General features: G+C 51.8%; 2 protein-coding genes across 3 annotated transcripts in view; one reads left to right on the forward strand and one right to left on the reverse strand.

The window, feature by feature from the left end:
* The window catches only part of LOC107297404 (anaphase-promoting complex subunit 15), a 3,758-nt gene extending 3,655 nt beyond the window's left edge, over window positions 1-103 (forward strand). The window contains exon 4 of one of the 2 annotated variants that reach the window (XM_029286308.1): window positions 19-103. In XM_029286308.1, the coding sequence (XP_029142141.1) occupies window positions 19-78 (60 nt within the window). In that variant the 3' untranslated portion in view covers window positions 79-103. The remainder of the gene's footprint in view (window positions 1-18) is intronic. The other variant, XM_015826771.1, reaches the window with a different exon arrangement.
* A 1,945-nt stretch (window positions 104-2,048) lies between these two features.
* LOC107297401 (transmembrane O-methyltransferase homolog) lies at window positions 2,049-6,040 on the reverse strand. The gene is made up of 3 exons (XM_015826769.1): window positions 5,779-6,040; window positions 3,587-3,783; window positions 2,049-2,369 (listed from the first exon to the last, which is right to left on the reverse strand). The coding sequence occupies exons 1-3, from the start codon at window positions 6,038-6,040 to the stop codon at window positions 2,049-2,051; spliced, it is 780 nt and encodes a 259-aa protein (XP_015682255.1).
* Window positions 6,041-9,819: the final 3,779 nt, after the last annotated feature.

Here is a 9,819-nt window from a genome sequence, read left to right on the forward strand (position 1 = left end):
GGGTCCCTCCATTTTCTCTCCCCCCCCCAGGTGGACATGGAGGGGGCAGAACCAGACCAGGATCAGTGGATGATCTAGACGCCGTAGAAGCAGAAGGGCTGTCTGCGGATGCCGAAGAGGTTCCTGCGCCTGGCTGCTTGCGCCCACGCCAACGTGGCTGCCCTGCGCCCGCCGTGACTCCCTGCCAGGGCGAGGGGCCAGCTGCCTGCCCGCTGCCCCACAGGCTGACCTCCTGCCCTGCTTGGCTGAGCCGTTGACCAGCGTGAAAGCCTTAAGGATGGAGCCGGTGTCTCCCGCAGCAGGCCGAGGGCCGGGCCGTCCCTCGTTCGGGCAGTCGGTGGGCTTCCCGCTGTCGGGAGGAGCTATTTTGTAAATAAATAAAATAAATATTTCTTTTTTCACTCGACCTCTGCTGTTCTTGATCTCCCTGAAGTCTGTTGCAGGGTTCCTCCCTTAAGCAATAACACAAACCCACCACAAAATATTTGTGGCTCAGCGAGACAGGTTTTTTTCAAGTGAGTTTGGCCTCATTTTACGACCTGTCGTGCCACCGTTGTTAAGCGAATCTCTGCAGTTGTTCAGTTAGCAACATGGTTGTTAAGTGAATCTGGCTTCCCCCACTGAATTTGCTCGTCAGAAGGTCGCAAAAGGGGATCCCTTGACCCCCGGGACACACCGCAACCGTCGTAAGTACATGTCAGTTGCCGAGCCTCTGAATTTTGATCACGTGAGCACGGGGGACGCTGCAGCCTTCCGTTTAATGACCGTCCCAAGTTAAAACAGCACTGGAAAAAATAACGTATGAACGTTTTACAACCGTCACAGCATCCCCTCCTCAGAGGGTTTATTTCCATTAGTGCAAGGCTTTTCAACCTTTTCACCCATTGTACCACTTTTAGGATACGGCAGCATCCGAGGACCACCAGTCGCCTAGCAAGGTGTCAAAAGCTTGATGACCAAAAAACAAAGGAAAAAAGTGATAAAGTACAGGTAGTCCTCGACTTACAACAGTTCGCTTAGTGACTGTTCGAAGTTACAATGGCCCTGAAAAAAGTGCCCCCCAAGCCACAGCCGAGCAAGACACCTGCCTGCCCGCCCGACCGCGCTCTTCCTCCTGTCCGAGGTTTTCATTGTTGTGAGCATTTCTGTTGAGGATTGGCAGCGGGGGGTGGGGTGGGGGGGTGTTTGGTTTTTATTCCCCCCCTCCGTCTGCTGGGTGGTTGCAGCAGGTTTTGGTCCCTTCACATGACCCTGGGACACTGTGACCGTCATAAATCTGAATCAGTTGCCAAGCATCTGAATGGAAATCACAAGACCCTGGAGAGGCTGCAACATTCCAGCTGATCGGCGCTTCTTCTGGGCTCAGCAGAAGCGGCAGGATCAGTGCTGAGCTCCAGCTGGATCCTGGTGCTGATCCTGGGGCTTCCGCTGAGCCCTGACAACCCTGAAGAAGCGCTAATCCTGGCGCTTCCGCTGAGCCCTGACAGCCCTGCAGCTCCAGCCGTCTCTCGCTCAGGCTTGTGCGGTGCTGCCACCGGTTCAGCTCATTCCCCTCACTACCACTTTTCTAGGATGGTCGTGTACCACCTGCCAGGTGCCAATGTACCACAGGTGGTAGCCCTACCACTGGTTGAAAAGCCCTGCAATTAGTGAAATAAATTAGCGTGGGGCTGGGGGTGGGGGCTGCTGCCGGGAAACGCAATGCACAGGAGAATTGCTGCTCTGTCAATATTTAATTTTAGCATTTTAACCTGTTTCTGGCTGGAACTGAACAACACAACTGAAAGTGTAACACGATAAAGCGGTCAGCACAAATCCCAATGCGACGCAAGGCCAAAGAGAATCATAAGACACATATTCCACAAGATCTGAGAATTGATAAACCCAGCCCAGGGGTCTCCAGCCTTGGCAACTTTTAAGACTTGTGGACGTCAACTCCCACAAGTCCCCAGCCAGAGGCTTCGAACTGTGCCAGACACGGATTTTTTAGTCTGTTGGGCAATTCTCCTGCCCCGTTTCTCCCAGAAAGAGGGATCTACTCCTGCCCCTCACTCCAGACCCACGTAGGTCAGCTGGGCCATGCCATCGGGGATGCCCCGGAAGTACTGGAGGCTGGTCCGGTGGACCCTCCACTTGTACTTCCCGCAGGCCTTGGCGTACTGGAGGAAGTGGGGTGCGCCGGGGAAGATGACGTTGTCCGCCAGGATGGTGGCCCCTGGCTGGAGGAGGCCGTAGTCTTCCAGCAGCTGCAGATCCCGGAGGTAGCAGCGCTTCCAGTGGTTCATGACCACCAGGTGGACCTCCGGCAGCAGAAAGGTCTCCTTGAGGAGGGGGATGACCTCCTCCGAGGGGCCCACGATGAGTTCCACCTGCGTGGGAGAAGAAGAAAGGTGAGTCCATCGGAACAGTTCCTGGGGGGAGAAGTCCCGAAGGTCTGCAGCTCCCTCCGAATCCACATTCTTGGAAACCAAATGGAGACAGGGGGTCGAGCACCTGGTCAAGAAAGGCATCTCCAGGGTGCCATGGAAAAGGGGTTGGGCCAGGAGACCAGCTTCAGAGCTGTGGGAAGCAATTGGGTGGCTTTGGAGAAGTCTACTTCCCAGGCTGGCTGTGGAAGAAGAATATGGAGTCCTTGGTGCTCTCTGAGCTTGGTTCTTTTCTGGCAGATGTTTCATGGGCCAACTAGGTAACATTATGAGGACTAGAAGGGAGGAGGGTTTGCAGAGAGGAGGAGGAGGAGGAGGAGGAGACTGGGGTCCTGGGTGCTCTCTGAGCTTGGTGGGTTTTCTTGGAGACGTTTTGTGACCCAACTAGGCAACATCATCAGTGTTAGAAGGGAAGAGGAGGAGGAAGGAAGGAAGGAAGGAAGGAAGGAAGGAAGGAAGGAAGGAAGGAAGGAAGGAAGGAAGGAAGGAAGGACTGCGGGTTCCTTGGTGTTCTCTGAGCTGGGTGGTTTTCTTGCAGACGTTTCATGACCCAACTAGGGAACATCATCAGTGCTAGAAGGGAGAGAGATGCTGTCAAGATGAGGAGGAGGAGGAAGAGGAAGAGGAAGAAGAAAACAGTGGGTCCTTGGTGCTCTCTGGGCTTGGTGGTTTTCTTGCGGACGTTTCATGACCCAACTAGGGAACATCATCAGTGCTAGAAGGGAGGAGGAGGAGGAGGAGGAGGAGGAGGAGGACTGTGGGGTCCTGGGTGCTCTCTGAGCTTGGCTGTTTTCTTGCAGACCTTTTATGACCCAACTAGGGAACATCATCAGTGCTAGAAGGGAGGGGCTGAGCAATCTCAAGCAGGAAACAATCCCCTAATCCAGGAGCTGAGTTGATGTTCACAAGTCTTAAAGTCGCCAAGGTTGGAGACCCCTGGGCTAAATTGTCAATTCTCAGATATTCTGGATTATGCTTGTGTGACCTTTCTCTTTTCTTCATGCTGGTTTGGCCTGGCCCTTGCGAGAACATCTTCCCTTCGTGGGCCAGGGCGGGGGTCTCCAACCTTGGCGACTTTTAAGCCTTGATTATTGCTCCCACCCGCCAGCCAGCGCTAGCCTCGCTCGAGGAGACCTGCAGCAGAGCCCAGGGCTGCTCACCGTGTCATCGTCAAAGCCGGCCAGCCGAATCACCTTCTCCGCCACCGACGCCTTGCGCACGTCCATCTCCACGGTGTACAACCGGGCGCCCAGCGGGAGCGTCTGCGCCATGAGGATGGAGGCGTAGCCGCAGTAGGTGCCCAGTTCCAGTACCGTGAGGGGAGCCTGGTCGTAGATCAGACGCTCCAGGATCTTTGCTAGGCACATCAGAAAGGCCAAAGAGGAAAGGAGAATGAACGCCGGAGGGTGAGGAGGTTCGGAATATATAGAAAGACAGAACTGGAAGGGACCTCGGAGGTCATCCAGTCCAACCCCCTGCTCAAGCAGGAGACCCTATATACCATTCCAGGCAAATGGTTGTCCAGTCTCTTCTTAAAAAACCTCCAGTGATGGAGCAGCCACAACGTCTGGAGGCAACTTCCCTTCAATATTTTCAATATTTTTATTCAGAAGGTTAGATAGCGCTAGCACTTATACACCGCTCCACAGTGCTTTACAGCCCCTCTCTGAGCAGTTTACAGAGTCAGCCTGTTGCCCCCCCCCAACAATCTGGGCCCTCATTTTACCCACCTTGGAAGGACGGAAGGCTGAGTCAACCTTGAGCCCCATCAGGATCGAACTCATGGCAGTGGGCAGAGTCAGCCTGCAATATTGCATTCTAACCATTGCACCACCACAGATGGATGGAAGGAAGGAAGGAGGGACGGAGGGAGAGAAGGAAGGAAGGAGGGAGGGAAGGAGGAAGGGAGGGAGGGAAGGAAGGAAGAAAGGGAAGGAAGGAGGGAGGGAGGGAGGGAGAGAAGGAAGGAAGGAAGGAAAGAGGGAGGGAGGGGGGAGAGGAAGGAGGGACGGATGGAAGAAAGAAAGAAAGAAAGAAAGAAAGGGAGGGAAGGAGGGAAGGAGGGAGGGAAGGAAGAAGGAAGGAAGAGAGGGAAGGAGGGAAGGAGGGAGGGAAGGAAGAAGGAAGGAAGAAAGGGAAGGAAGGAGGGAAGGAGGGAGGGAAGGAAGGAAGGAAGGAAGAAAGGGAAGGAAGGAGGGAGGGAGGGAAGGAAGGAAAGAAGGAAGGAGGAAGGAAGGAAGGAAGGAGGAAGGAATAGCAATAGTAATAACAATAGCAATAGTAATAGCCCTTAGACTTATGTGCTCTGAGCGGTTTACAGCATGTTGCTCCCCAACAATCTGAGTCCTCACTTTACCGGCTTCAGAAAGAAAGAAAGGCTGAATCAATTTAATAGGAATTTAATAAATGAAAAATAAAATAAAAACGAGAGGCTAAGTTCTCATGTCAAGCTCGGCTTTTATGGACCAACCATTTGTTGCATAACATTGTAGGTCATAAACCATAATTTACAGGGTTAGCTATTTGCTTAGTCCTCATTTATGGAATGATCCAGTCACCATTGGCTGGATTCCCATGCTAAGCCATAAATCATGGTTTACGAGACACCATAACAGGTCAATGCCTCACACTAACAATAAAAGCAGTTCAGATTTAGGCATGACAGGTTCTTGTCAACCCAGTCATGACTGCGTAAGCCAGGGGTCTTCAAACTTGGCCCTTTGATGACTCGTGGACTTCAACTCCCAGAATTCCTCAGCCAGGCACGCGTGCCTGGCTGAGGAATTCTGGGAGTTGAAGTCCACGAGTCATCAAAGGGCCAAGTTTGAAGACCCCTGGACTTCAACTCCCAGAATTCCTCAGCTAGGCACGCTGGCTGAGGAATTCTGGGAGTTAAAGTCCACGAGTCTTAAAGTAGCCAAGTTTGAAGACCCCTGGACTTCAACTCCCAGAATTCCTCAGCTAGGCACGCTGGCTGAGGAATTCTGGGAGTTAAAGTCCACGAGTCTTAAAGTAGCCAAGTTTGAAGACCCCTGGACTTCAACTCCCAGAATTCCTCAGCTAGGCACGCTGGCTGAGGAATTCTGGGAGTTGAAGTCCACAAGTCATCAAAGGGCCAAGTTGGAAGACCCCTGGCTTAACCTACTGGAGTTTGTCTGAAGTATCTCCAATGGGGATGAAAGACAGCAGCTGTAAAAAAAAATAATTTGGGTTGTACATCCCAGTAAGAACACCTTGGTCACCACTCAGCACAGGAGCTGCCAGGGAGTCGTGCTGTGTTTTACCAACCAGCCGACTTTGGGATGTTGTGTGAACGCAGACAGGTACCTGGGAGGGTCTCTGAAGTGCTCACCTTTCTGGGGTCCCAGGTTGCTGAGATACTCGCAGTGGTAGCTCCACTGGTCGAAGGTCTCCAGGATGTGCACAGGGTCTCCGGGGATGGCGTGGGTCAGGAGGTAACGGAAGGCTCTCTGCTCCCGGGGGACGCCGGTCAGGTAGTCCCGCAGCTTCCGGAGCAGCACCGCTCGGTAGAAGAGCAGGAAGTAATGGCGATAGCGGATGAGCAGGGTGACCACGAAGGGCACGAAGGCCAGGGCAATGGCCGGAGAGACCATGGTGGCACGCGGGAGGGCTGGGTGGGCGAGAAGACCAGTTGGACAAGGACAGATGGACAGTGAGAGAGAGTGGGGGCCCTCCGCTCAGTCCCCGCACTTCGCTTTTTAAGTGACAGCTCAGTCACATGTCTTCCTAGGAAGACAGGTTTCTGTTGAAATCTGGTTGACATGAACAATTCTAATTCTGATTAATTATTTAATTACTTCTAAATGATCTAGCCCAGGGGTAGACAACCTTGGCTCTTTTATGATTTGTGGACTTCAACTCCCAGAATTCCTCAGCCAGCATGGGGGAACTATGGCTCCCTTCATGACTCGCGGACTTCAACTCCCAGAATTCCTGAGCTAGCATGGCTCAGCTTGGAAACCTCTCCCTTTCCCCTCAGCATGGCTGGCTCAGGAATTCTGGGAGTTGAAGTCCATGAGTCATAAAAGAGCCAAGATGGCCTACCCCTGAACTAGGCCCTTCATGACTTGTGGACTTCAACTCCCAGAATTCCTGAGCCAGCCATGCTGAGGGAAAAGGGAGAGGTTTCCAAACTGAGCCATGCTGGCTCAGGAATTCTGGGAGTTGAAGTCCACCAGTCATAAAAGAACCAAGGTTGCCAACCCAGATCTAGCCTAATGAGGAGAAGAGTTGGGGGCATGACATGGTAACTGTCCTCCAATATCTGAGGGGCTGCCACAAAGAAGAGGGGGGGGGAATCAAGCTATTCTCCAAAGCCCCTGAGGGGACAAGAATCAGGGGACAAGAATCAGGATCATGTGAAGTGTTAATACCACTTTACAAGGCCTTGGTAAGGCCACACTTGGAATACGGCACCCAGTTTTGGTCACCACGATGTAAAAAAGATGTGGAGACTCTAGAAAGAGTGCAGAGAAGAGCAACAAGGATGATTAGGGGACTGGAGGCTAAAACATATAAGGAATGGTTGCTGGAATTGGGTATGTCTAGTTTAATGAAGAGAAGGATGAAGGGGGACATGATAGCAGCCTTCGAGTATCTCAGGGGCTGCCCCAAAGAAGAGGGAGTCAAGCTCTTCTCCAAAGCGCCTGAAGGCAGGACAAGAAGCAACGGATGGAAACCAGTCAAGGAGAGAAGCAACCTAGAACTAAGGAGAAACTTCTTAACAGTGAGGCCAGTTAACCAATGGAACAGCTTGCCACCAGAAGAGACTGGACAGCCCTATACAGAATAACAGAGCTGGGAGGGACCTCGGAGGTCTTCTAGTCCACCCCCCTGCTCAAGCTGGAGACCCTATACCATTTCTGACAAATGACTGTCCAGTCTCTTCTTAAAAGCCTCCAGTGAAAGCAAGCCGTTCCACTGGCTAATTCTTCTCACCGTTGGTAAATTCCTCTTTAGTTCTAGGTTGCTTCTCTCCTTGATTAGTTTCCATCTGCTACTTCTTGTCCTGCCCCCAGTTGTTTTGGAGAATAGCTTGACACCCCTCCCATCTTCTTTATATTGATATTGGAAGACTGCTGTCATGTCACCCCCAATCCTTCTTGTCCTGATCTCACTTCCAGCCCAAGAGGTGGTCCAGGGGTCTCTTCACCCCACTGCGTGGCCTGGAGAGCCTTCGATTTGCTCTCCCAGGACCTTGGAGGGAAATCAGGCAATTACTGGTGGGGTTTGTGGACATCATTTTGAGGCCAGTTGCCTCTTTCTCCAAGGATGTGGGGTCACCAAATCAGCCGATCACGGTGACAATCCCTACGCTGGGGAAGCTGCTATGGGGCGGCCCTTCAGCTGCCTTACCTGCCTGGAGCTGCAGCCAGCCGAATCCTTTGTGCGCCTGGAGGATGCATGAATGATTGATGGCCACCCTGAAGCTACTTCCTGGGTTACCTGTCGTTACCTATCCACCTGAAACAGGTGGCAAATAGGAAAGGGAGAACACGGAGACCGAGAGGTTGAGCCTTGAAGGGGAAGCATAGGTGAGGGACGAACGTGACTCTTCATCTCATGTTTGGGATCCTGTCCAGGTAGACGGGAGGACAGAATGGCCACGCCCATTCCCAGGTATGCCTTTTGTGCCACCCGGGGATGCCCTTGTCTCCTCCCATCTTGGAGGTTCTGGGCGTTTTTAAGATGGAGACCCTTCAACAATGCTACTCTGGATTGTGACTGGAGAGTCCTAGGGAGGGTTAGCTGTGGCTGCTTCTACTCTCCAATTCTTACTAGAAATACCTAAGTCAGAATAGAATACAGAATTGGAAGGGACCTTGGAGGTCTTCTAGTCCAACCACCACCTCAATCAGGAGAACCTATAGCAGGGGTAGGCAACCTTGGCCCTTTTATGACTCGTGGACTTCAACTCCCAGAATTCCTGAGCCAGCCATGCTGAGGGGAAAGGAAGAGGTTTCCAAGCTGAGCCATGCTGGCTCAGGAATTCTGGGAGTTATAATAATAATAAAATTGGAAGGGACCTTGGAGGTCATCAAGTCCAACCCCCTGCTCTGGCAGGTAACCCTATACCATTTCAGACAGGTGGCTGTCCAGTCTCTTCTTAAAAACTTCCAGTGTTGGAGCATTCACCGCTTCTGGAGGCAGGTTGTTCCACTGGCTAATTGTTCTAACTGTCAGGAAGTTTCTCCTTAGTTGTAGGTTGCTTCTCTCCTTGATTAGCTCCCATCCGTCGCTTCTTGTCCTGCCTTCAGGCGCTTTGGAGAAGAGCTTGACTCCCTCTTCTTTGGGGCAGCCCCTGAGATACTCGAAGGCTGCTATCATGTCTCCCCTCGTCCTTCTCTTCGTTAAACTAGACATACCCAATTCCAGCAGCCTTTCCTTATATGCTTTAGCCTCCAGTCCCCTAATCATCCTTGTTGCTCTTCTCTGCACTCTTTCTAGAGTCTCCACATCTTTTTTACATCGTGGTGACAAAAACTGGGTGCCGTATTCCAAATGTGGCCTTACCAAGGCATTGTAAAGTGGTATTAACACTTCACATGATCCTGATTCTACCCCTCTTTTAATGCCGCTTAGAACAGTGGCTTCTCTTCCTTAAACTAGACCAGTGATGGCGAACCTTTTAGAGACCGAGTGCCCAAACTGCAACCCAAAACCCACTTATGCATCGTCGGGTGCCGGGTGGGCGTGGCCCATTGGGTGGGCATGGCTGCGGTGGTAACGGCAGACTGGGTGGGACTAAAAAGTTCAATCAATCAATTCCAACTTTGCAAGATCTTTTTTTCCCCACGAGAAGTTGAAATTGACTGATTGATTGAACCTTTTTTTTTTTTTTGCACACGGCGACGAAGGCCTAAAGTGAAAAGGTTTTATAAAACCCAGCTGAAGGCCTAGGACTGGGGCGACGGTGCGCGTGCCCACAGAGAGGGCTCTGAGTGCCGCCTCTGGCACCCGTGCCATAGGTTCGCCACCACTGAACTAGACATATCCAATTCAGAAGCAACAGTTCTTTACATGATTTAGCCTCCAGTCCCCTAATCCTCTTTGTTGCTCTTCTCTGCACTCTTTCTAGAGTCTCAACGTCTTTTTTACATCGTGGTGACCACAACCGGATGCCGTATTCCAAGTGTGGCCTTACCAAGGCCTTGTAAAGTGGTATTAATCTTTCACGTGATCTTGATTCTATCCCTCTGTTAATGCAGCCTAGCACTGTGTTGGCTTTTTTGGCAGCTGCAGCACACGGCTGGCTGATATTGAAGTGATTGTCCACTAGGACTCCGAGATCCCTCTCACAGTTGAAGTCCACGAGTCATAAAAGAGCCAAGGTTGCCTACCCCTGCCCTATAGTACACCATCCCAGACAAAT

This window comes from Protobothrops mucrosquamatus, unplaced genomic scaffold (assembly GCF_001527695.2).
Source record: "Protobothrops mucrosquamatus isolate PMUCROS unplaced genomic scaffold, P.Mucros_1.0 scaffold3288, whole genome shotgun sequence".
Classification (NCBI taxonomy): Eukaryota; Metazoa; Chordata; class Lepidosauria; order Squamata; family Viperidae; genus Protobothrops; species Protobothrops mucrosquamatus.